The 25,633-nt window shown below is 45.3% G+C and overlaps 1 protein-coding gene across 11 annotated transcripts in view; it reads left to right on the forward strand.

Annotated features, from left to right (window-relative positions):
• The first annotated feature begins 19,336 nt into the window (after window positions 1-19,336).
• Window positions 19,337-25,633, forward strand: part of MAP3K4 (mitogen-activated protein kinase kinase kinase 4) — a 113,443-nt gene continuing 107,146 nt past the window's right edge. For all 11 annotated transcript variants that reach the window (XR_007462907.1, XM_049654542.1, XM_049654546.1 and 8 more), the window contains exon 1: window positions 19,337-19,654. Coding sequence is in view for 10 of the 11 variants with exons in the window: in XM_049654542.1 (XP_049510499.1) it covers window positions 19,515-19,654 (140 nt within the window). In the remaining variant the exon portion in view is untranslated. The remainder of the gene's footprint in view (window positions 19,655-25,633) is intronic.

The following is a 25,633-nucleotide window of genomic DNA, read 5'->3' on the forward strand; positions in this document are numbered from 1 at the left end:
TTCTTTCCAGGATGCCAGTCAGATTCCAAGAACTCATGCTAATTCTGTTGTGCCTGAGGGAGGCACGCTGCTGTCAGTAGGGTTAACTGCAACGCCCAGGGGTGAGGGATGGAAAGAGCCAAAGTCAACTGTTTAACCCAAGCGGGAGGCATCTGTTTCACCTGGTGTCACAGTCAAGTTCAGGACCACCCTGAAAAGAGGAAGGAAGTTCCAACATGCAACCGCTGCTTGGGGCTAAGCCCCCGACTGCTTGGTTTTCAGCCCATTCTCTTGATATTTTGGTTCCTGTTACCCGGGCCTTCAGATTTATAGGTTGGAATCCTAATAGCCGTGGCTTTGTGTCTCCATTCCCACCTCTGGACCCTTCTTGCCTCCGGCCAGAGGACTCTGTCTCCCGTGTGCCCCAGCTCTGAGGACAGGCTCTTCGGGGCTGTGCTTCTCAGGGTTAAAATGCTTGCTCTCATCACTTAGAACATTGCAGAGAAAACTCAGATACAAGACATTTATGATATGATTTAAACCAATTTGAATATACCTTAAGAAAAGGCGCACTGTTTGAAGTACAAAAACTGAAATCTATTCAGAAATGGCATTAGTAAACTTTTGTATGCAAATTCACAATATGTAAAGATGCAGATAGAATTTTGCAATGAGAGTTTTTTGTTTTTGTTTTTGTTTTTGTTTTTTTGCAGCACAGCTATAGGCCCAGATTTCAAACAGAGTAGAGGTTGGGATCATGCACACACTACAAATCGGTAAATCTTTAGAGGTAATCTAATCCCCCCAGCCCCCAAAAAGTAGTCTCTTTCATTCATTTCTTGGTAGCAATATTAAATCCGGTAAAGACTGTATTCCTCTGGCCATAATTAAAAGTCTATATATAAACAAAGACATTTCCATAAAAGCCAACCGTCAAAACATATGAAACCTCTAAAATGTTGATATAATGGAAACCCCTCTCCAGTATTTGCTAAATACATGTTTTTCCTCTCCTGACATCAGGTAAACAACTCCAGTTGCCTACGTCTGGGTTTAACATTACAAGACCTGGAGTCAAAGTACCAAAACACAGTCACCTCTGATCTTCTCTGGATTCATGGGTTATTTTTAAGATAAATACTAACTATATAACAAAGTAAGATCAAAACGCTGTATCTGGTTAACTAATTATTTGGGATATACAATCTCCCACATGTTAGAAGGCGATAAAAAATGGTTATCAACTTCCCCTACTCAAGAATGCCAGATAAGTTAGGCAGGTACCCCTCCCCCCACGAGGGCGGCACATGGTGACTTCTTTCCAAAGAGCAGAGAATGGAAGGGGGAAAAGAGAAACTTTACAGTGGGGAGGCCTGATGAACACGAGTGAGGTGGTCAAGGTCAACGTCAACGGTGATAAGGCCCCTTGGTATGATGTGAAGAGAAGGGTACTTCATCTGTGGTCTTCCTCCTTCACATCCATAACTGTGGTCTAACTGTGGGGAAAATGTCAGACAGACCCCAGTTGCTGGATTTCCTGCAAAATACCTGACCACTACTCAAAACCGTCATCAAAAACAAGGAACGTGAGGAACTGTTCCAGCCATAAGGTACCCAAGGACATGTGAGGACCAAAGGTAATATAGTATCCAGGATGGGATCCTGGAATGGAAAAAGGACATTAGGAAATCTGAATAAAGTATGAGCTTTAGTTAATAATAATGCATCAACGGTTGTTCGTTATTTGTGACAGACATACAATACTGATGTAAGATGTGAATGAAGAGGGGAAAATGGGTTTGGGGGATATGGCAACTCTGTATTATCTTCACAACTTTTCTGTTAAGTCCAAAACTATTTTAAAATAAAAATTAATTTAAAAAAGGCCATTAACAGACCACCCAAAGGAGCCAGTATGGCTTTCTTTACTATCTGTTGTGCCATTTAGCAATCTGATTCCAAGCCACCCCTGCTTCGGTTCTCTCACTCAGATTCCCTACCTGGTGACCTTTCTCTGGACCTTCCTTGAGGACCAAAGCATCTCCTAAAACATCTTTTATGTTGTTCTGCATATCTGGCACCAGGCCTGAAGCTTGCTCGAGTCACTGGAATCCGTGTCCAGCCCAGAACAGAGTCCCACGCAGGTGCAGTAGAAGACATTAGCCTTCTCAACACCTGCCTCGTATCTGTCTTTTGTGCCTTATGTGTCTCCCTGTGGTTTTTCAGCACAGAAGCTGTAAATTCCAGCCACCATCTCCACGTGCCAGCCACAGCGATACCAGCCTTGCAGTCTGGAGGCAAAGTGGGGGAAGCTTCGCAGGGGTCAGCCCCAGGGGAAGAGAGGGCAGTAGGGGCCGGTGGACAGGTCCACTGTTGGGTAGTCACGTGGTGGCAGCAGCATCGTTGGCCAACCAGTTCTGTAGCAAGCTTTGTTCCCAGACGTGAAGCCCTCAACCTGGTCCTTCAGCCTTCCTGGCAATACTGAAGCCACATGGCATTGCATAAAATTGTCTCTTGAAAAAGGACACACACGCATAAGACTGCACAAATCTTAAGAGTATACTTTGATGGATTTTCACGAAGGGGATCAATCCTTACCAGCATTCATATCAATAAACAAAGCCCTAGAAACCCTTCATTTCCCGTCAGGTGCCTTGGCAGTCACTGCTGCCCCTAGAAGGAAATCACTATCCTGACTTCTCACACCGTTCATTAGTTTTGCCTGTGTTTCAAATGTTAAGAAGGTGGAATCGTGGTGTTGGGCTTCTTCATTTTGCAGTTGAGAGGCCTCCGTGTTCCGTGTTGTTGTCGGTCATTCACTCTCATTCAGATGCTGTTTCCCACTGGAGGAATATACGTATCACAATCCCTGTGTCCATTCCACTGGGCACGGACATGTGGCTTGGGTCCAGACGTGGCTCCTACGAATAGGGCTGTCGTGAACATTGTTGTACATGTCTTGGAGGCCAGTATTTAAAGAAAAATACGTTTTCTGTTTTGCCTATGTCAGTTAAAATGAGCTTTCATTGTTTTTAACTAGAAGCTCTGAGGGGGGCCTGGGTGGCTCAATCAGTTAAGCATCCGACTCTCGATTTCGACTCAGGTCATGATTCTCACTGTTAGCGAAATTGAACCTCACATCAGGCTCTGCGCTGTCAGACTCTCTCTGGGACTCTCTCTCTCCCTCTCTCTCTCTCAAAATAAACAAGTTAATTTTAAAAAAAGAGCTCTGATATCCAGAAACATCAGTGTTGTTACATCTCCAGATGCTCTGGCCATTTCAAAGCTGAAAAGCTAAAGACGCTTCGGACAGTGAAGGTAGAGTGACACGGTGGTGTTAAATGTGAGGATTCTTTTTATGATGACATTTCCGGAGCGTGATCTATTGTTTGTGTTTTAAGTTTTATTTTAATTCCAGCATAGTTACATACAGTATAATGTTAACGTTGGAGGTGCCATATAGTGATTCAACAGTTGCATACATCACTGAGTGATCCTCATGACAAGTGCCTTCCTTAATCCCCGTCACTTATTTCTCCGATCCCCTCCCATCTGGTAACCATCAGTGTGTTCTCTATAGTTGAGTCTGTGTCTTGCTTTGTCTCTCTGCCTCTTATTTTTTTCCCTTTGTTCATTTGTTTTGTCTAAAGTGCTATCCTTATATTTAAACTTTGATATTGATTTTAAAGGTCATTTTGTATCTGCTCCTGCTTTTTTCTTTTTTAATATTTACTTCATTTTAAGAGGAAGAGAAAGAGAGTGTAGGGGAGGGGCAGAGAGAGAGAGGGAGACAGAGAATCCCAAGCAGGCTCCAAGCTGTCAGCACAGAGCCTGTTGTGGGGCTCGAACTCACGAATCGCGAGATCATGACCTACACCAAAGTCAGATGCTTAACCAACTGAGCCACCCAGGCACCCCTGCTCATGCTTTTTTTTTTTTTTTTTTTTTTTTTTTTTTTTTTTTTTTTTTTTTTTTGTTTATCTTACAAAGTTTTTTGGCCAAAAGCAATACATTTCTACCTTGATCAGATGATGCCAGTCTTTAACAGGATAAAAAAAGTTACGAACAGCCGTGTCCTTTACCCATCTCTACTCAAGAAACTGTATGTGTTCCTGTTCCAGTGTCCATCAGATCAACACTGGACATTGTACCACATTTTAGATTCACTTTGTTGTGAATCTGAAACGATCGGGTCTGAGTTGTAAAAATAGTGTATGTCTTGAAGAGCTTAACCCAATGTCATATTGCTACGATTAATTAAACTGATATTTGCATTATAAAGAAATACTGGAGTAAGCTGTGAGAGCACTTTTAAAACAAGGTGCAATTGGGCCAGTACTTTGATTTTCTTTGGCTCAGCTTGAAAGACGTAAGAGAAAGGAATCAGAGTAGCAGACTGGCTCAGGGAGGTAGCGATTGCATTTTGTTGGTGGTGACAAGAATCGTTCATACGGTAGATTAAAACGGACTATTTTAAGGGCTTGGTCTTTTTCCAAGTAATAAGTGCCCACGTTGTTATAACCCAGCGATTTGTTATGAATGATTTTTAGTGCTGTCAAGACACTGAAGTTGAGTTATTGTTTATTTGTATCGCTGCAGGTCAGGTCTGCAAGGAAACAGCTGTATTTTATAATTTGTTAGCAGGTAGATTAGAATGATGTTAATACTTAGCTCTTTCTCTGTGTGTTTTATAGTGGAAAGAACTTCGGAGTCAAATATACATGGATTCATATCCTGGTTCATTGGCTTTGTGACCTTGAGTCACGTAGTGACGTAGGTAATGTCTCCCAAGCCTCAGGTCCTACAAATGAAAATGGGTTAGTGAAACACTTATTTCCGGGGTGTTCGGAAGGCTTAGATGAAATAATGCACATAAAATGCCTACACTGTGCTTCGCGTGAAGTAGCTAATAAATACTAATTTCAGCAGCAAATTCTACTGGATTTAATTAATTTATTTTTTTGATATTCATCTTCTTTCTCTGCTTCAGACATCTTCCTTAACTTAATTCCTAGATGTTTCTTCATTGATTAGCGTATTACGTGATTTTACTTGTCTGTACTGGGCAAAGCAAACCTTCAGGTGTCATCCCTGACCACACCGCTTAGGGATCCTGCCCCCTCATGGGTCCTTGCTGGTGCCACATCACTCCCATCCCACTCCGCCCTCGAAGCCACAAACAATTGGGCCACAGTTGGCATCCGACTCAAGAGAAACAAATCCGTGAGCTGGCCAGTGACAAACGGTCTTCAAAATTGGGTTGGGCCAAAACAGTGATGTCTGTAGGGAATATGAATGGGTGAATGCTGGGGTAGCAGCTAAAAGGATGTCATGAGTGAGAGTCAGGGCCATGCGGTCTGAGACTGTAAGAGAGAAAAGCTGTGATTAGTAGAGGAAGCGGCCAGGAGACAGAACGGCGGGAGAGCCGGGAGAGGCCAAGCCCTCGTGGGCCCTGCATGAGTCCCCAGGCCTGTTTCGTACCTCAGGTTCCATTTCCATTTTCCTTGTGTCCTTACGATAAGCCCCACTTTTCCTGAGTTGATTAAAGCATGCTTCTGTTCCTTGCAGCCAAAACAATCTGAATAGAAACTCTCTGCTGGGCATACAGAAAACACAGCCCTCCAGTGAAAACTATAACTCGCTCGTGCCAGGTCTCCTGGGAACCTTCAAAATCACTGGCTTTGAGGGGGTAATTAAGGACACTATAGCATGAAGAATGAGGTGTCTGTCATTTAAAGGTTAGGCTTAAGACCATGGTATTTTTAGAATCAGATATAATGTCAGAATGGAGAATAGGGAGGGGGTGGAGCCAGTGACCCGGCACGGATTCCTGATGAATGAGCTTCAGTAAGCCATGTCTCTACCTACCTGCCTGTGTGGTCACAGGGAGAGAGCATGGAGAACCTGGGCTGAACGATGGTGGTTGAGCGAATGCATAACAACGTTACGTGGCAGTGAGTCTCAGACATTCATTTGAGATCAGTCTATGTCAGGGCCAGATGTTGGGGGGAGGACGGGAAAGTGACAGCACTGAACAAAACACGAGTGCCTTTTGCTCGTGTGTTTGCTAACAGCCCATGTGTCAAATTTGATGAAATGCATTCGTGAGCCCCTGCCAGACGTTCAAGAAAGCAGCTGTGAGTTCTCATCCTGTGAACTCGATGAGCCACCCGAACAATTTAGCTGATGGTGCTGAGTATCAGTTTATGCTGAGACAGGGTGTGGGCTGCCTCCTTCCGTGGGCCATTTGCCTTTTGGACAGCTCGCGGGAACACGTGTAGAGATACAGAGGGCATGTAGGGCATTTTAGGAGAAGCAGGAGTCTGCAGTCAACGCTGACACATTTATGCATCCACTCAGAGTTCTAAGTGGTTTGAACTATTTTTTCTAATTTATTTTACTCATTTGATCTTTGCTAGATAGGTTTCTTTGCAAATACTTGCTTAGCACCTGCTCTGCAAAGTCCAGCAGAGAATTTCCAGTTAGTATTTGTAACATTTTTCTCCACTTTGCATTTCTTCCATTACGAACTCTCTCAGGTCAGGGATTTTGTCTTTTCCGTTTGTGAATCCCAGTGTTGGGGGGTGGGGAGGGGCCAGTGCCTGGCTCACAAAAAGAGCTCAAAATACAGCTACTGAATTAATAACTTTGTGATATGTTGATCTTCAAAAGGAATTCGATCCTTTAAAGTTGGTTTTACATAATTGAAGCAGAGAGCATTTAGAAAGTGAATGCACAAAGCATCTGAGTTCATATGCTGGCTCTCGTGTTTATTAGCCGTACCCCGACGGGGGACCTGACCTCCGAGCCTCGATCCTAACCTGTACGATGAGGAAGGATGGAGTGTGTATGAGGTTCCTGGAACAGAGTGGTGCTGGTGGTCACCGATACAAGCATTCTAAGAGCGGAATTGTTGAGAAGGAGGATTTTAGAATCAGATCAGATCTCCGCTCGACCACTGTCTTGCTGTGTGGCCCATGTAAGGCATATGGCACTCTGCTTTGCACACAGCGGGTGAGTGATAAATTAGTATCATTATGAATAATAAAAGACAATTATCATTATGGCTGTTACTAGTATTAAATTACTTCTCTAAAAGGACGTACAAAACAGAGATATTCAAATCCATCTGGAAGGAGGAGAAATAAATTTTAGAGGACCTCAGAACGAGAAGATCTCTATAATCGAGCACCAAATTTAGCTTTGGGTTTCCTGGCAACTAGTGCAACAATAAGAAATACAACAGTTTATGTAATTTTTTTTTTATCAGTTATAACTAGTCAACCAGTGCTGCGCTGTCTAATATGGTAACCAGTAGCCACGTGGGGCTGTGATTGAGTCTTTGAAAAGTGGCTCGTCTAAATTGAGATGTGCTATAAAAGTAAAATACGCTGGATTGTGAAGACTTAGTATGAAAAAGTATATATCTCATGAATAAAGTTTTATATTGATTACATGTTGAGGTTATGGTATTTTGGTTATTTGGACTAAATAAAATATATTTATTATTAAAATTGATTCTACCTGTTTCTTTTTATTTTTTTTGATGTGGCTGATTAGAAACTTTATATATGGTGCACCTTTGTGACTTGCATTATATCTCTAGAGAGGATGCTAAACTTTTTTTACTCTCACTATTTTAAGTGGAACTTATATAACTTATATTTTATGTTCATATGAAATATGTAATATGTCATTATATAATTACATTATAATATCACTGTATAAATATGTAATATAATGAAATATTTGATATCAAGTATATAGTATTAACGTATAAATACGTAATCATATACAATATAGTTCATAGTAAACTAAATATAAAGTATATTATATATTGAGTTCAGCAAAGAACGTGGTCACCATCAGAGCATAGAACAAGTAACAATTTGAGATACACGTTAGAGATCTGGCTTTATCACGATTATATTCACTGAGATGTTTTGAGGCAAATATGAAAGATTTCAATGATCCCTCGTATCTCTGCCTGCATTGTACCACCGGATGGTCTGGGGCCTTGGGGTTAGCTTTTTATGTTTGTCAGAAATTGGCTCCAAATACAAACAAGACTGGTTATGACTGGTTGTGATGTGAAAATAGATACCCTATTAACTTTCGCCTTTGGAGACCCCAACTCATAACTAATCCTGACTACTGATACTGATTACATCTAGGTCATTCTCTATGAGATGCCCGGAAGCTAACAGTTGCCCTGGAGCTGAGCGGGCCTCAGTGAAGACTGAGCCCTATGCTTTTTTTTTTTTTACCCGAGTATTAATTCAGTCTTTTCCACGTGCTAGTTGCTGAGGAGAATGCAAAAGAAATGTAAATGTGTGTTTTGGTCCCCCAAAAGATCGCCATCCAGCTCGGGGACAAATGCACCGGAGACCATCACGTCAGAAGCAAAGGCAGTGCCCAGGGAAGTGGCAGAATGAGGCACGAATACAGGAGCCCAGGAAGGGAGAGGCAGGCCACCTGGGGAGGCTGAGGCTGAGGACTTTGTCACAGAGGAGGTGGGGCTTGGGCGGGAGCCAGCAGGATGGGTAGGAGGTAAGCAGACCTTACTGCCTGACATTGTTACTTAATTGTTACCCACACTCGTCTTATCTCCCAGCCAGATTGCACAGTCTCAGGGGAGAGTGACCTTTCCCTCCATAACCGGCACAGAGCCGTGCGTACAGTAAGTGACTAATAATCTCCCCTGGAATGAGGTTGTCAAGAGGTTAATCTGCAAGGATTGAAATTGCTAATGTTGATAATGGGACCTCTCTTTAAAAAAACCTTAAAAAAATGTGTTAATTGTCCTGTAAACCTTTCGTATCATCATGATAAAGCCGGAGATTTGTTTCCAGTGCTTATCTTAAACGATTGTGCTGTGCTCTGAAGTTGGCGGTGTTCTTAACCTCCACATGAGCATTTTTTTAGAAAACAGCTTTTGTCTCCATCTCAAGAGCCACTTTTAGGGAGGGGGAGGCTGATTTGCTAGGCACGTCCTAGAGAAACTGGCTGAGGAGTTGTTTTTTTAAAAAAAATTTAATAATTAGATGAGATCATTGAATTTGGAAGCCTGATAGCTGCAGGCAGTGGACCCTGGACACCAGATGTAAGCGTGTTGAGACGTGTGTGTGTGGTGTCCATTCCAGCAGACTACGTGGCTGAGGGACTCCCTGTCCTGCCTACCTTGCCGGACTCAGGGAACAGAGGGGCGATGGGGCGGGGAGCAAGGAAGGACCTGGGGAAGCTTGCATGGGGAGGACGGGGGTGTGCCTTATTCCTCCGTTTTCACTTGAACTAGCCACTTCCGTTTCATTATCGCTAAGCACCTTGGTTTCAGTGTTTTCCAAAGAGGAAATGGGAGCAAACCCAGCACCCAGATACAGTGACCACAACACTCTCCCACACATCTGCCCTCGCGTGGCCGGGGTGTTTGGCCGGTTCATAAACACGCCATGGTGATGACCTAATAATAACAGAAGTGTCACGACCTGGCAGGCGGCAGGGGACATGAAGACGTTTGGCCTGAAATCCTCTGACGTGTCCAAGGCTCACACTCGGCTTCTGCTTTTCACCCAGTTCCCCAGCACCCAGCGGAACGGGACCCGGGAGGCGCTGTGACTGGGGATCTGGTATGAATGAATCACGGCAGAGACTGCCAACCGAGAGGGAGATTTACGGTCTCCAGCCTTGAGTTCTCCAAGTTTCAGACGTGGACAGGGGCTAAAAGTCTCTCCTGACGTGGCCCGGGCTGCAGGCCCAGGCAGACGTCGTCACTCTCTCTGTGCTGCTGCTAGGGAACCGCAGCGACTTCTCAATGACGTTTAATCCGTCCTCTTGTTGTGATCCTTTGTGTCGTACCGAGATTCTAAAATTAAGACTGGAAACTGAGAAGAATACCTTCGGGGCCCTCCAGCCACCACCACGTTTGCACACAAAGTACGGACTGACATTTGAAATCCTTTACTTTCTAATTCCCAGCCAGGGGCTCACCCTTATCACCACGGCGTCCGGACCGTGTCTGAGCCCCAACCCTGCACGCAGCTCTGCTCCCTGTCTTGCCTGTCCCCCAGTGCCCAACACCCTTTCTACCTGTGGCATCCGCTTGGGCTCAGGGCCCTCCAGTGCCCCTCCTGCCTGAAGCTGTTGCTCAGCAGTTTCCTTCCAGAAAGGCCCACACGTAGTGCTTTATGCCAGACGTGTTTGGTGAGATGGACACTTTTGACCGGTCTAGATCTGCAGTCAGTGGGTCGGCACGACGTCTTAAACTTGCTTTGCTGCACCAAGGGGATTTGTTTCAAATATAGATGCCTGGGTCCTACCCCCTTGGGTTCTGATTCACGGATTCCTGGATGGGGCCCAGTGATTTGCATTTCCATGTAGAGCTTCCAGTGCTGGGGGTAGAAAGATCCTCCTTGGAGAAACACAAACCTAAGATGTACCAACCTGCCCCTGCCTCCTCTCTCCTGATCCTTTCCTATTTAGCCCTCTCTCGGTGCCGGCCTCAATGAGATCCCTATGTGATGGTTAATTTTATGTGACAGCGTCGCTGGGCTGCACTACCCAGATAGGTGATCAACATTCTGAATGTTTCTGTGAAGGTGTCTGGGATTAGATTAATACTCAAATTGGTAGACTTTGAGGAAAGCAGATTGCCTTCCATAGCGTGGGTGGGCCTCATCTAATCAGTTGCCGGCATGCATAGAACAAAAGCCTGACCTCTCCTGAGTGTGAGGGAATTCTGTTGGAAGATGGCCTTTGGATTTCATCTGTAACACTTGCTCTCCCCTGGGTTTCCAGTCTGCCAGCCCACAGTGCAGACTTTGGACTTGTCAACCTCCTTAATCTTGGAAACCAATTTCTTAAAATCTTTCTCTCTCCGTACACACACACACACCCACATACATTTTTCTCATTTTTCTTATTGGCTCTGTTTCTCTGCTCTCTGATACACCCTGTGAGAATTTGAACTCCACTCCTTCTCACTGCAAAGTATATATAGTCAACCCCCATGCCAGAATCTCCCAGAACAAGGCCTAAACCTATCTGAACAACCCAGAAGCCCTTAAAAATGCATGTTCCCAGTCTTCCTCCCGAGACTCTGACCCAGCAGAGCCTGGTGGGCCATGAAGTCTGCACTTACAGAATTCTTGGTGATATTTCCGTATGTGACTCTAATTCGTTTCAGCATGTGAGTTGCAATAGGGTAGAGCATGGTGAAAGGCACAGAAGTATGTAAGAACCAATCCGTCTAGCAAGGAGTCTACAATGCAAGTGAGGACTCCCATTGTGCAGTGTTTTGGACTGACAAGGACCACCATGACCCGTTGCATGGGGTTGAACACAGTCACCCTTAAATTCACGTCCTTGCCAGAACCTCAGAGTATGACCCTGTGAGAAATAGGGTTGTTACCAATGTAATTAATTAAGGTGAGGTCCTACTGGAGCAGGGTGGGCCCTTAATCCGTTATGAGTGTCGTCCTTATGAGAAGAGACCACAGAGACAGACAGAAGACAGCCACGTGGTGGGAAGCCGAGTTGCTGGCTGCCACCAGAATCCATGACAGTGACATGGAACAGACTCTTCCTCTGAGCCCCAAGAAGGAAGCAACTTTGCTGACCCCTTGATTCTGGACTTCTGGCCATCAGAAGTGTGAGAGAATAAATTGTTGCCTTAAGCCCTGCTGTTTGTGGTACCTGGGGATTATGGAGGCCCTGGGATACTCCTACACCCAGCTGCCTATAAACAACTAGAAAATTGGTCAGAATATCTTGAGCCACTGTTTGCAGGCACTGGATGACTGGCAGCACAGGTCTGTGACCCATGGGGGGAGGCAAAAAACAGGGTGGGGCAGCACCCTTGTGAACACCCAATGCAGTCAAGGCTATGCTGGAAAGTTCTGTGTTTGCAGGGCCTCTTGGGTCCCCACTGGGCGACATTTCCCGTGAGGACCAGCGGCTGGTTATCCAGACCTCTGTATTCCCAGCTTGAGGCCACGCAATGTTGTTCAGATTGGGCCCTGAGTGAATCATTGAGGAATACTCTTAGACCGTGTTTCCTAAGCCATCCTGCGGTTGAAGGTTGGGGTCCGTGACCGTGGTTCTGACCCTGGCTGGACATTGGACTCACCTGAGCAATTTTCTCAGCCTGTGGATGCTGGGGACCTGTCCCAGACCAGTTAATCTCAGATGTAGAAGAGGGGTGGGATCCAAGCATTAATGTGTTTAAGACGTCCCCGGGTAGTTCTGCCCTGCAGCCAAACGGAAGACCCATTGATCTATATCTTAACTTTCCAAACTTCTTTTAATAATCCTGCTCAAACCTAATGTAAACTGATTTTTTTCCCCACAGGTGACTTATGATTATTCCTCCACTCTACTAGAAGTGCATTCTGCCCTGAATTATCCCAAGCAGGTGGCATTTTGTTTCATGGCTATGGTCATGTTGGTGTCCTCCCACCCAGACCAGGCACTTTTTGCTTTGGCTTTCGAATTCTGTGATTAGTTTAAGCAAAACTACTGTAATCGGATCTGAATTGTCAAGTAAACCATTGTCAGAAAGATCTTCCTGTGGAGTCATTGCTAGCCTACACTACCCAAGTCTGAAGTGGAGGGGACAGGATGATGAATCTGGAAAAAAGGTTTTGAAGACTTTTTTGTTGCCATTTTTGGGGAGAACCACACAATAGCTGTTCTCAAATGTTGAACTTTTATTTTGCTTTGTCTTAGATAGAACATTGGGTAGAAGTATTAAGGAGGCAGGTTTGGAATTATTATAAACATTGATTTTCAAAGAATAAGAGTTGTCAAAATACAGAAGAGACTGTCTTGTGAAACTGACAAATTCAAGCCTTGGACATGTCTGTACTTAATGAAGAGAAAAATCTTGCTCTGAGAAGACGGTTAGATAGGTGGCTTTGAAGAATGGTTTTAATTCAAAGGTTTCCTGTTGCAAAACTACTCTGAAAATGTACACTTCAGAAGGATAGGTCTTTGACTCCTGGGAACTTATTTCTGGCCTTTGGTTAGAAGTCTGTTGGCTCAAAATATTTCCGATGTGCATCAGAGTCGTATCTCAATAAAAATCAGTGTTTTAAACTCCATTTTAACATTTATCCATCACTATTGTTCTTTTACTTCAACCAGAATAAAGTCAGAACCTTTTATTTGTTGGTGTGTAAGTGTATATATACAAACAACCAAAGGGGTCATTAAGATTCTTCACTGTCAGTCTAAAAATCCAGGTTATTTCTGTTCCGTTCTTCCGTTTTGTGACTTGAAGCCTCACAGGATATGAAATAACATTGCTTTTACCCCTCATATTGAATGCCTGTTTTTTATGTAACTTTTCGTCTTTACTTGTGTCCACCTTGATTGTCTCTGACCCTTTAGAACGTCTGTTATACTTTAAAAAGCTGCCTTATGATGCTCCTTAGAGTCTTGAGTGATTTTTATCCAAGGCTTATTTCCCCAATTGGATCCATCCGTGTCTCCGTCTGTCCATATGTTCACTCATCCATCCAGTTCGTTTTTTCAACGGACATTTTACTGAACATGTACTACGAGCGGTGTGTTATTTTAGGTCCGGAAGAGACAGCAATAGCAAGAAATATTTCCCCCTCTCTAGAAGGTCACAGGGGAGGAAAGACACATGTAATCAACTGAACGTATAGATGCAGATAGGGAGGTAGTGCTAAAGTGAGGATTTGCCCAAGATGTTACCGGGAAAGGGGCGCCTGGGTGGCTCAGTAGGCTGAGCATCTGACTTTTGATTTTGGCTCAGATCATGATCCTAGGGTCCTGGGATTGAGCCCTGTGTTGGGCCTCACACTGACAGCAGGGAGCCTGCTTGGGATTCTCTCTCCCTCTCTCTTTGCCCCTCCCCCAGTCAACCCCCCGCCCCCAAATAAGTAAACTTTTTAAAAAAATTTTAAAAAGATGTTACGGGGACATTAAGGCACCGCCCAGTCGTCAGGTTAGGACAGACGGGTGGTGGAGCTCAGAGATGTCTTTCCAGAGTGGTTTGGGAGAACCTTCATCTGCGTTTGCAAGGAGGAGTGACTTTGGCAGAAGAAAGCGAGGAGCAGAAGCCTCGGGCAGAGGGTCCAGGAGCTCGTCGCCGGTGTCATCCACTCCGTGTCCTGTGTGAAGTCCACGTGTAGGGACTGAAGGGATCTGAAATTCATTTGGGAAGTGCACTTGCAGGGGCATGGTTCTCTAAAGCTGGCACCTGGACGTCTGAAAGCGGAACGGAAGGGAGAGGATCTGGCAAGGTCTGTAGACGTTTTGGTGGGGAAATGAGAGCGCTGTTTGGCTAGCGAGAAGGGTGGGCTCCCCTGGGGATTTAAATGCTCAAAGCTCAGGTTGGCGGGACCCTGGAGAGCTGAACTGAGACTGCTGAGCAGGGCTGAAGAAGTGTATGCTCTCTTGACTTCTACTGTCTGCACTTCCAGAAGGAAATCGGGTGAAGGGCTCTTCCCTCTGTGCATCTCTGGAGCACACGCCCCCTTCTCTGGCCTGACTTTTCACAAGTTGGAGTACAATTCCTTTCCCTCTATTGTTCTCATTCATACTCCTGTAACCATTGAAAAGGAGAGTGACATTTTTATCCATCATTTAATGATTCCCTAGTACAGAGGAGAATGTCTGAAATAAGGGATGATTGGTGTCCGGCTGGACAAATAACAAGAACAGGCAAATCACCCCTCAGAAAACCCAGGGGAGATTTTACCTAACTCCTCAAGGGCAAAGCTTCAGTGTTCCAAGGACTAATTATCTTCTGTACGTATCCAATATGTTTTGTGTTTTACTAGTCAGAAATAGATGTCACTGTATCACTATGGAAAACAAAAGACCTATGTGTGTAATGCTCAGTTTAGCTTTTCTTCAATAGGAGTGAAGCTTTTATTGCTGTTTCTGAGCTGGACTTCCGTGGCATGTGCCAGAGTGGAAATAAGTCAGCCCTCCCTGGTCATGAGCAGATGAGGATGTCTGGGCTTTTGTGTTTCTGCCTCTGCAGAGCTGGGCAGGGCTCCAGGGAGCCACTGGAGAGGAGAGGGAATGGCTGGGGAAGTCTTCCTGTCTGTCTGTCTGTCTATCTATCCATCCATCCATTTATCTATGTGGCTATCTATCATCTGTCTATCCATCCGTCCATCCATCCATCCATCCATCCATCATCTATCATCTATCTATATCATCCATCCATCCATCCATCCATCCATCATCTATTATCTATCTACCTACCTACTTACCAGTCTGAGGCTTCATAATAGGGGTAGCATGTGTCAAAATTGGGCCTAACATTCATAGTAAGCAAAGCTGAGAATGTTACATAGCTCAACCTCTAACTAAACTGGATCTTCAGTAAAACTTGAATCTAGCTTTTGTGACTCATTTTAAAGTAATGAAATTTAATAAGGGCAATGTGAACCCAGTCTTGAGGACAGAGAGAGGCACTCCTCTGCAGATTTTGTTGTCATTGTTTTTAAGAACATGATTAAAGGCAATGAGACCAGTCATGTGATAACAGGGATACATTTAGAGACAAAAATCTAACTGTAATAACAGTTCATCACTGTTAAAAATAACACCTACGTCCCGAGTGCAACACTGTTTACTAGTTCCTATGATGTATTGAACACTGTGCTGGCACCAGAGACAGCCAGGTGACACCGTGGTCCCCTCCCTCCAGGACGGTTCACTTGGTGGTGAGGAGTCACAGTGGCGGATGACAGAAGGCTCCGATCCTGAAGGAGCACATCTCTAGTGGAGAAGGCAGAAAAGGAATCTGTGGGCTGGAGGAGGTGGTGGGTGCTGTGGGGGCCAGCGGTCACTGCCCTTAAACTGAATATTTAGCACCAGTTACACAAGATGCCTTACGTGATTGCTGAAACTTGTTTGGTTCCTGCTAAAACAGAGAGTACCCTTAAGGGGAAATTAAGATAACAAGAAGTCACTGCCAGATGCTGGTTTATATTTGTGGAGTATTTTTGTGCCTTGTGTGTATGTGTGTGTATATCAGCTCCATTAAAGTCAGCTGTCACACTTGGTTGGAATACCAACATCAAAGAATATATGGCATAATGCTGTTTACAGGAGAGGGATTTTTTTTTTTTTTAATGTTTATTTATGTTTGAGAAAGAGACAGAGTGTGAGTGGGGGAGGAGCAGAGAGAGAGGGAGACACAGAATCTGAAGCAGGCTCCAGGCTCTGAGCTGTCAGCACAGAGCCCGATGCGGGGCTTGAACTCACGAACCGTGAGATCATGACCTGAGCTGAAGTTGGAAGCTTAGTGACTGAGCCACCCAGGCGCCCCTAGAGGGATTTATCTGCGTATATAACATTTAACATTTTTAATATGCCTTCCAAGAAGGCTTCTGGCCTGGAAAATTATAAAGGAAAATTAAGTAGAGAACCAGAATTACAGAAAGCTGGGAAATACTTTGCTGGGCTTTCTTCACACACTGGACATGGATTAGTAAGTGACATGTATATATATTACATATTATATAATATAATTACATATATATCACATATATATATATATAACATACATATATAACATATATGAACAAATTTTTTAAATTATTGTTTGAATAGATGCCAGTTCTTAGCCTGCCAGAGTGCACGGCTCTCCCTCCTGCCCTGGGAGAGCACCAGCCAGGTAGAAAGGGTGGTGTCACAGCATAGGAACTGCTTGGGCACAATCCTAGTCATGGGACCAACTACGGAGCTTTTGAAGAACTCCGAAAGGCTCTTTATGGACTTTATTCTCATTGACAGCAATGAGATGCTAATAAAATGCATTAGGTAAGAGGGTGATGTGTTTGGATGCAGATGTGGGAAGATTAGTGTGGCCGCCGACTGCCGTGTGAGGGGCAGGGAGACCTGGAGGCTGGCTGTGATCTAGGTGACACATGATGGCTGGCTGAACCGGAGAATGGAGAGAAGTGCATGGATGCCACAGGGGAGGTAAAATTTGCCGGGATTTGGGACCCGCTAGTCAGGGGGCTAGTAAATATCATCGCATTCAGGATGTGGGTGTTTTTATTTTTCACATTAACGAACTATTATAGTTAGATTGCCTCTCACTCTCTGTTCTCAAGACTGAATTCACATAGCCCTTCATAAGTTTCTTTACTTTAAAATGAGTTACAGGGGCGCCTGGTGGTTCAGAACTCTGATTGAATCGAGGCTGCTACAGTTCACCACCAAGTCAGAGAGCACAAGTCAGGTGCAATTTTGAAGGGCGTGTGGATAAGAAGGAAACCCATTCAGATCTCAGAATCCGGAACAGTGGATTGCTGAAATGAGGTGGCCCAGAACAGGAGGTGAACACAAGGAGTAAAAAAGGGGGGATGCCTAACACAAAATTACCTTAAGTGAAGAAAAACTTCACTGCACTTACATTGAATATTTAGTACTAGTTAACTGAGGTTTCTACACCTGGTGCCTTCGGTGATTAGTTAAATGTAAGTTCATTTGGGGTTCATGCTAAAATAGATAGCATCTTCAAGTGGAAATTAAAACAACAAACCACGCATCTCTCAAATGTTCGTCTATATATCAAATATAGACTTGCAAGCAAGCTTGGAGACCTGAAGATAGGCCACAGGCTCAGACAGTCCTCAGGAATTATTTGTGAACCAAGACTTATCCAAATAATAAATAAATAATTAATAGATACTTTAACACTTATTAAGTATTAAAATACTTAAATATGATTTAGGGAAGGTAAAGTTAACAGATTTGGTCATACAACTGTCTCAAAAGACAATTTGAAATTCAGTAAGTAAGAATGGTTGTATGCCCAAATCATTTAATCATCTTACCCAATCTTGGTGAGACTGCATTCTCCTCACAGCCCTGGGTAGCTCAGTAGGTTAAGCGTGGGACTCTCGGTTTTCAGCTCAGGTCTTGATCTCATAGTTCCTGGGATGGAGTCCCACTCTGGGCTCTGCACTGACAGCGTGAAGCCTGCTTGGGATTCTCTCTCCGCCCCTCCCTCACTTGTGCACGCACACACTCTCTCTATAAAAACAGCATTCCCCTCTCCAGTCTTTCCCGGCCGACATCTGCATAGCCGTTACACTGGCTGGGATGCTATATGCTCGCTTGTTTCTTTTTCTTTTTTCTTTCTCTTTGCCTTGCTCAACTAGGATGTTAGCTCGACCGGGAAAAGATACGGTCTGTTTTGCTCACTGCTATATCCTCACTATCTAGTACAGTTCCTAGCACATATATGCATTTGATAGGTATTTGTTGAATGAATGTTGTTGAATAAATAAAATGAATGTCAGTACAGACTACCGTGATACGGTAGATTGACGTAGGAATTTCTGGAAGGTACTTTGAGAGAAATATAGATAATTTCACAACTGCCTTTAAATATGATCATATTTAAAGTTTTCTATCTCAGCCAGTTTTCCTACCAACATTCATCCAACGCGTGTTTTACATATTCGAGCTCCACCGAATTAAGTTTTAAAAACCAGCACGTTTGAATGAACAGAAATATACTTAATTTTAAAAGACGCTGATTTTGAATTTACTCTGGACTTCACCCTGTGGGAAGTTTTGTAAATATGTGCAACTTAAAACTGTGAAGCCCCAAGTTCTCTCCAAGGGCACAGGATGCACTGGAATTTCAAGAGTATTGCTGTAACTCTGAAGAAATCTGTAGAATTCTTTTCTCCACACCGTAGCAGCACTCCCGCTCGGGTTTCCGGAAGATCAAAACCACCTTGTGATACTGAGGCGAGGTTAGATCAATGTTCTTTTCTGCCCTGTTGATAAGAGGGTAGCTTTAATGCTCTGCGTGTCCCGAGACTTTGTTTAGTCTCAGAAACCCGAGTTTCACGTGCAGGCGGAAGGCTGCACGTTCACCAGTGCGCCCCACCCTCCCCCGGACTCACGGGACCCTCGGAGCCCCCAGGCCCGCGTGTGGGTCGTGAGCGTCTGCGTTGCACTGCGCCCTATTTCTGAGCATGGCATCACCTTTGGCGGCGATCCATTTGCTAAAGTTCACGGCGCCCTTCAAAGTCTCCGGTCGCCGCCTAATCCGGGCCGCGCGGCCCCTCCCGGGGTCCCCCGCGCCAGCCCCCCACCGGCCGCCCCGGGAGCAAGGGCGGGCACGGCCCGGCGCACACTCCCCGCTAGCGAAATCAGGCGGCCGTCGCGGGCCCCCGGCCCCCGGGCCAAGTGGCCCCGACGTGCCTCCCGGGCCGCCGCCTCGGTCGCCCACGCCGCCGGCCCCCGGCGCCGTTCCCCGCGCCCCTCCCCTCGCCGGCTCCCCGCCCGTCCGCTGCCGCGCCCGCCGCCGCCGCCGCCGCCGCCGCCCTCGGAGGCTTGTCCCTCGCCGCCCGCCGTAGCCCGGCGCTGGCCGGTCGCCGTTCCCAAGATGGCCGCGGCGCGAGCGGCTCCTGCGGCGGGCTAGAGGCGGAGGCGGAGCCGAGTCACTCCCGCACTTCGGGGCTTCGGTTCCCCGCGCCAGGCTGCAGCTTACCGCCCGCCGCGGCCATGCGAGGCCCCGTGCACGGATGAGAGAAGCCGCCGCCGCCGCCGAGCTGGTCCCCCCGCCCGCCTTCGCCGTCACCCCCGCCGCCGCCATGGAGGAGCCGCCACCGCCGCCGCCGGGACCCGAGCCTGAGCCCGAGCCGGAGCGCTGCCGGGCGGCGAGGTGAGTGGGGGCTGCCGCAGCGGCCCGGCGCCGAAAGCCGGTCGCGGCCCGGCCTGAGCTCGGTCGGAGGCCAAGGGGGCGTGGGGGCCTGCGCTTCCCGCCAGGTGGTGAGGGCAGCATCCAGGCTCCGCGGCCCGGGTCAGAGGGGCGGGGTGCAGCCCTGGGACCGAGGGCACCGCGGCCGAGTCTGCCGAGGGACCCCTGCCCGAGACCGCGGGGCCGCCCGAGCGTCCAGCCCGTCGGCCGTCGCTGCAGCTTCGGTGCCCGCCCGGAACGCGGCGGGGCCGGGAGCGTAGTGGGGCACCCCTGGTCCTGCGGGAACTGTGACCTCGTCCCCGCCGCCAGCTTCAGACCGGGGGCCGCGCAGAAATTGCTTCCATCGTGGCTAAACGAAAAATGCTCCCTCTCCTCTGCCTCAATTCGAGTGAAGAAGTAGACACTCGTGAAGCAGACACGCACTGGCGGTTCCCCTGCGTTCTCCTCCTGCCCTCCTTTTGCAACCCCCCTCCCCCGTTCGTTTGCTTGCCGTCTCTCCAGTGCGAAACTGCACTTTGTCTCCGCAAACAGGCAGGTTGGTTTCCCTTCCTGAGGGCCCTTTACCGCCTTCAGTAGTAGCATTGTGCAGATTGTTGCTCACACGTGCACGTAAAGTCCAGGATTGATTTCTCTAAAACTTTGCTACCGCCTGAAGCTCTAAGATGGAACTTTGGTACCCAAAGCATTTGTTGCATTCTGTGCCTTAGAGACTCTGTTAATGCGTTTCATGTCACCTTTTTTTTTTTTTTTTTTTCCTGATTGGGAAGTCAGACTCACCGTAACTAAGAATTTACCTCTTGTATTGCCTGTGTTTGTATGTTCAAACGTCCTCTTACCCCCTGTCCTTTGCATCCCAGAGTAAACTTGCAAACTGCTGCCCCCTGTCCCTTATAGTGAAAATACCTGCCGAGTTCCTCCTGCATTACTGTCTTGCTCTGTAGTTCCACGAATAAGGCGAGTGTCTTTAGTTTTCCTGCTTCAAGACATTTAAAACAATTTCTGTAGCTGTAGTTAGAACTGAACACAGGCGCCATATTCTTGCTTGTCGACCGGGTCAGCCCAAACAGATTTGTTTTATTTTTATAAGTTGTGAAAGTCATTCTTCGTTTCCCTAAATTCTGAGATACTTCTGTGAACTTTTAAGGAGCCGCTTCTGTAAATAATAGTACATGGTGTAATGAGAATTCATTTTGTTCCTTTTGAATGCATCTAGCGTTTTTAGAAGTTTATCAAAAAGCTTATTGTATGAATTTGTTAGTAGGTTATCTTTGGGCATTTTGACTCATGTAAGTTTTTCTTTAAGAATAATAATAGCGAGGGGCTCCTGGGTGGCTCAGTCCACTAAGCATCAGACTCTTGATTTCGGCTCAGGTCAGGATCTCACGGTTTGTGAGGTTGAGCCCCGCATTGGGCTCTGCACTGACAGCAAGGAGCCTGCTTGGGAGAGAGGGAGTCTCCCTCTCTCTCTGCCCCTCCCTCGCTTGTGCAAGCGCTTCTGCTCTTTCTCTGTCAAAACTAAATAAACTTGAAGAAGAAGAAGAATAGTGAACACTCATTAACTACTTAAAATGTGCCATTTTCTTTGCTTAATCCTTACAACAACCCTATTAGGTAGGGCCTGTTATTTCTCTTTACGAATGAAGAAACAGAGACACAAAGGTTAAGTGTCTTGTCTAAGGTTTCACAGCTAGTTGAACTCAGGTCTGGTTGCACATTACACAACCTTAAACACCCTGAAGAAGAGGTGTGATTTTTTTTTAAATTTTTTTAATTTTTTTAACGTTTATTTATTTTTGAGACAGAGAGAGATAGAGCATGAACAGGGGAGGGGAGAGAGAGAGGGAGACACAGAATCTGAAACAGGTTCCAGGCTCTGAGCTGTCAGCACAGAGCCCGACGCGGGGCTCGAACTCACGGACCGTGAGATCATGACCTGAGCCGAAGTCAGACGCTTAACCGACCAAGCCACCCAGGCGCCCCGAGGCGTGATTTTATTACCCAGATGGGCAGATCAGAAGTTTATAATTCTGTGTAACGGTACTTTGGAAAGAAATAGATGTGAACCTTCTTAGGTAAAAGTAAAGAGAGAAGTGGAAATGTGCTGAAAAGGGACTGTTTCGCCAACTGTAAAAAGAAACCTTGATTTTTCAGTCAGGTTTTGGTCTGCCTTTGTTATAATAAAAATAGGTCAGGATAAATGGGCTTCATCCAACTTGAAGTGAACAGCAGTGTGCAGAACAAGAAGATCTTAGAAATATTTTTCTTAGCAACATTGCAGTTAATTTTACAATAGCAAATCTGTAAAACAGATTATTTGACAAAGCTGTTATTTTGTCTTTCATACACCATCACTGTCACCACCACCTGTTCAGTACACAGAGCTGACCCCTGACGGACTTACTGTAGATCATTAGGACAACATGCTTCCAGGATTCTGCAAGTATTTATTTGGACTGCTTTTATTTATGTTTGTAACGATTTTAAAGAAGCTCCATCTGCGTGTTCAAAATGACAGATGCCACATTTTAATCCTGGAGACCAATGACGTGGTGATTTGTGCTGCCAAGGTAACTGGTCTGGGGACAGACAGAATAAAACTCTTCGGCCATCTTTGTTCGTGTACTTTATGTTAACATGTCATTGATTAGGAAGGCTGTTCTAATGCCCAGGTCTTTTGCAGAACACAGGTCTGCACATGTTGGCCAGCGCACCGCCGTGACCGGTGCCAGCCCTGCACATCTGCTTGGTGCGTGCTGACGTGAGGGTCACACAGTCACCAAGGAACACAAAACAGGTTGAGAGGTGACAGTGCTAATAGTTGTACTGCCTACTGGCGGGCACCGGGTAGTTCTTGCCCTTGCTTCTGATAAGGAATTAGAAGGGTGGAGGCTGTTCGTGATTTAACTTAGAAGTAAACATTTCTTAGAATTTTTCAAGCTTCTGGGTCATTTGTAGGAAGATCCTGAGATGATAAAGAGAGACGTTAAAAACAATTTGGAACAATTTACTTTTGGGATTTCTTGAATCTGCACTTAAAGAAACACAGAACTCGGATATTAAGGCTGGTAAAAGACCGCTCCTATCTGTAACTTTTCGTTTAAAATATGTATGTTAAAACAGCCTCATTGTTCCCACTTCTTGACCTTGAAAAGTGCATGTTACGTGAACTTTAAAATCACCCTTTTTTAAGCCAAGGTACCTTTATTTACTATTTATGTAATATGTTGCTATAAGTTCATTTGAAAAAAAAATGGGTTTCACTACAAAAGAGTTCTTGAATCTCGTGTCCCTTCTCTCTCTCAACTTGAATGTCCCCTTTGAGCCTCCGTGTTTCAGTCTTGACATTGGAGGTCACCTACCCTCCCTGGCGAAATCCACCTTCTGGTGCAGCTGCAGACTGCCTGGGCCGCCTCAGTGATGGGCGTGGCTTGAGACCATTACAACGTTAGATCCCATTGGTGGGGGTGGCTTCCGGCAGAGAAGCAGTGACCATGCAGCAGCAGCAGCAGCAACAAAGGGCTCCAGCGAAGGCAGAAGCTTTCTCGCGTTCTGAAATGGGCACAGCTAGTCTTTCAAGAAGGACTTTGTGGTTCCCTTTAATTGCCATATTGTTGGAAGTTGCTTCTACTTCCTCCCGTGTCTTCTCTCGGTGTCTTGTAAATCTTGTTCTGAGCTCTACCTGAAAAATGGGGATATAAGGATTTGACTGCTTACTGGATACATTTGCTTTAATAACTTCCTGTTACTTAATAATTCCTCATTCCTCAATGATTATCTCTTTACTCATAGCATTCTGTTGTCTCAGCCTTCTTACTTGACTCGGTGGTATCCATTCCTTTTGGAGACATTTGCATGTTGCCTAAAAGTAGACCATTGGAAATAGTTTCTTTAAAGAGAAAATAGAAGAAATGTCAGAAAAGGAGTTTGGGCAGTGACTGCTGTGGGTCTTTTTGAGCTGGCATTCCCTCGGCAGGATAAGTTCCGGGTCCTGTGCTTCAGCCCCTGCTCAGCTTTGTCTCCACTGTATTCTTCTTGCCTGTAGAAAGCCAGAGTACAATTAGGAAGTGGATTGGCGAACATGACATCAACAAGGGAAATTGGTCGAATGATCTTAGCAACTCATGTCAACAGACCGGGGAGGTTGGCTTGTACCTCCTTCTTCTAGTATGAGAGGCGTGTGACAGAGTCTTACTCGTAAGCTTTCATTTCCCTAGACTCTGCACAGGCAGCTTTTTTCCCCTTCTCATCACTCACTTCCCTCCGCTAGTTGCGTTATACTGTGTTTGTTTATAATCTTCAGTCTTACTTTAATTAGACTATGACAGACTTTGCTTTTCTGGCTATACTTTGAGGTATGTTGTGTCCTTGTCCCTTAGAGACATTTGTTTAAAAAAACCCTCAGTGCTAGGTTTTTAGTAGTGGCAAGTCTCAAGGTCACCTAACTGTCTCCACCCACCGCATAACCCACCCCCCTGAAGCCACCCCCCACAAAGAATCCCCGGCATACTTTCTGAAAAAGGTGTGGCAGTGGTTGCTGCTTTCATAAAATGCTTTTTGACTCTCGGGAGTGTTATGTTCAAAAAAAGATCATGATGGTATGTGGTTTTTCTGGATTTAAATCATTAAAATGAAAAAATTTAGAACCATGTTAGAATTCAGTGCCGCTATTAAAACCCCCGCTTTTTTAAAAAGAATATTCAGTGACATGGAAACATGCTCATGATAGAAGTCCTTCCAGAAAAGGCTTTATAGATAAGTGGGACCTGAGTACCTGGTTTTAAAAAGATTCTCAAGTAGTTCTGATGTTTACATACCCATCACTGCATTCAGTAACAGAGTAGGAAAGCTTTTTGCAGAGCATAGCAGCCAGAACGTGAGGTGGCTGCACAGCTGGTATGTATTTCTCCGCCAGTGTGTCTGTCCTTCCTTTGCCCTGCCTGTTCCCATTGTCCTCTCTTTCTCTATTGGCTCTAGCTCCCTGCTTCGGGTTGGACCTGCCATCTTCCTCGGTGTTCCTGGCCGTAGGGATGGACACTTGACCCGAGCCGGTTCTTTGCAATTGGAGCTGGAGGAGAGCAGTGCTCTTTTTAACAACTATACATATGTGTATAAAATAACCAAAATGTATATAATGTGGAGTTCTGAGCCTGCAGCTGGCTCCCTGAAGCTATAGTCAGTCTCATGGAGAAGTACTTTGCTTTCAGGCAGTAACATTAATCCCCAGAGAAAGAGCAGAGGGGTCAAAAGGGCTCTTTGGTCAATTTCTTTTTATGCTAGGTTTACCCCCATTTTTCTCTTGATTTGAAATGTGAGTTCATAAATTCTCTATTTTTGCTTAAATTGTGAATAGTTTGAGTTGGGCTTCTTAATCCTAACTAATGCTCAGTATAGATCCCATTTTGAAAAAGTATGTATCTACATAGAAAAAGGATTGAAAGGATACATACTAACTTTTTCCTAAGTTTTTTGTAATTACCATGTTACATGTTCTTATTTTATAATAAAAAGCTAATTATAGAGCCTAAATGCTTAACTAGTACATTTATAATTTTACGTGTCCTTACTTGGAATTGTTACTAAAATTGGAATTGATGAGATTCTATGTTTTATATAAAGAGAATATGGTTGCCAGAATTTAAATTAAATTATTTTAATTACTTAAATTTTCTTTTTTAAAACGAGTTTTTACTATCTATGAACTAACTGCACTGACTATATCGAGATGGTTTTCTTTAATTACCTCATCCTGGGTAACAGAATTTATAGGTTAGAAATAACGTGAGCAGTGGGGCGCCTGGGTGGCTCAGTCAGTTGAGCGGCCGACTTCGGCTCAGGTCAGGATCTCACGTCGAGCTCTGTGCTGACAGCTCAGAGCCTGGAGCCTGCTTCAGATTCTGTGTCTCCTTCTCTCTCTGCCCCTGCCCTCCTCATGCTCTGTCCCTC

Source organism: Panthera uncia, assembly GCF_023721935.1.
Source record: "Panthera uncia isolate 11264 chromosome B2 unlocalized genomic scaffold, Puncia_PCG_1.0 HiC_scaffold_24, whole genome shotgun sequence".
Taxonomy (NCBI): Eukaryota; Metazoa; Chordata; class Mammalia; order Carnivora; family Felidae; genus Panthera; species Panthera uncia.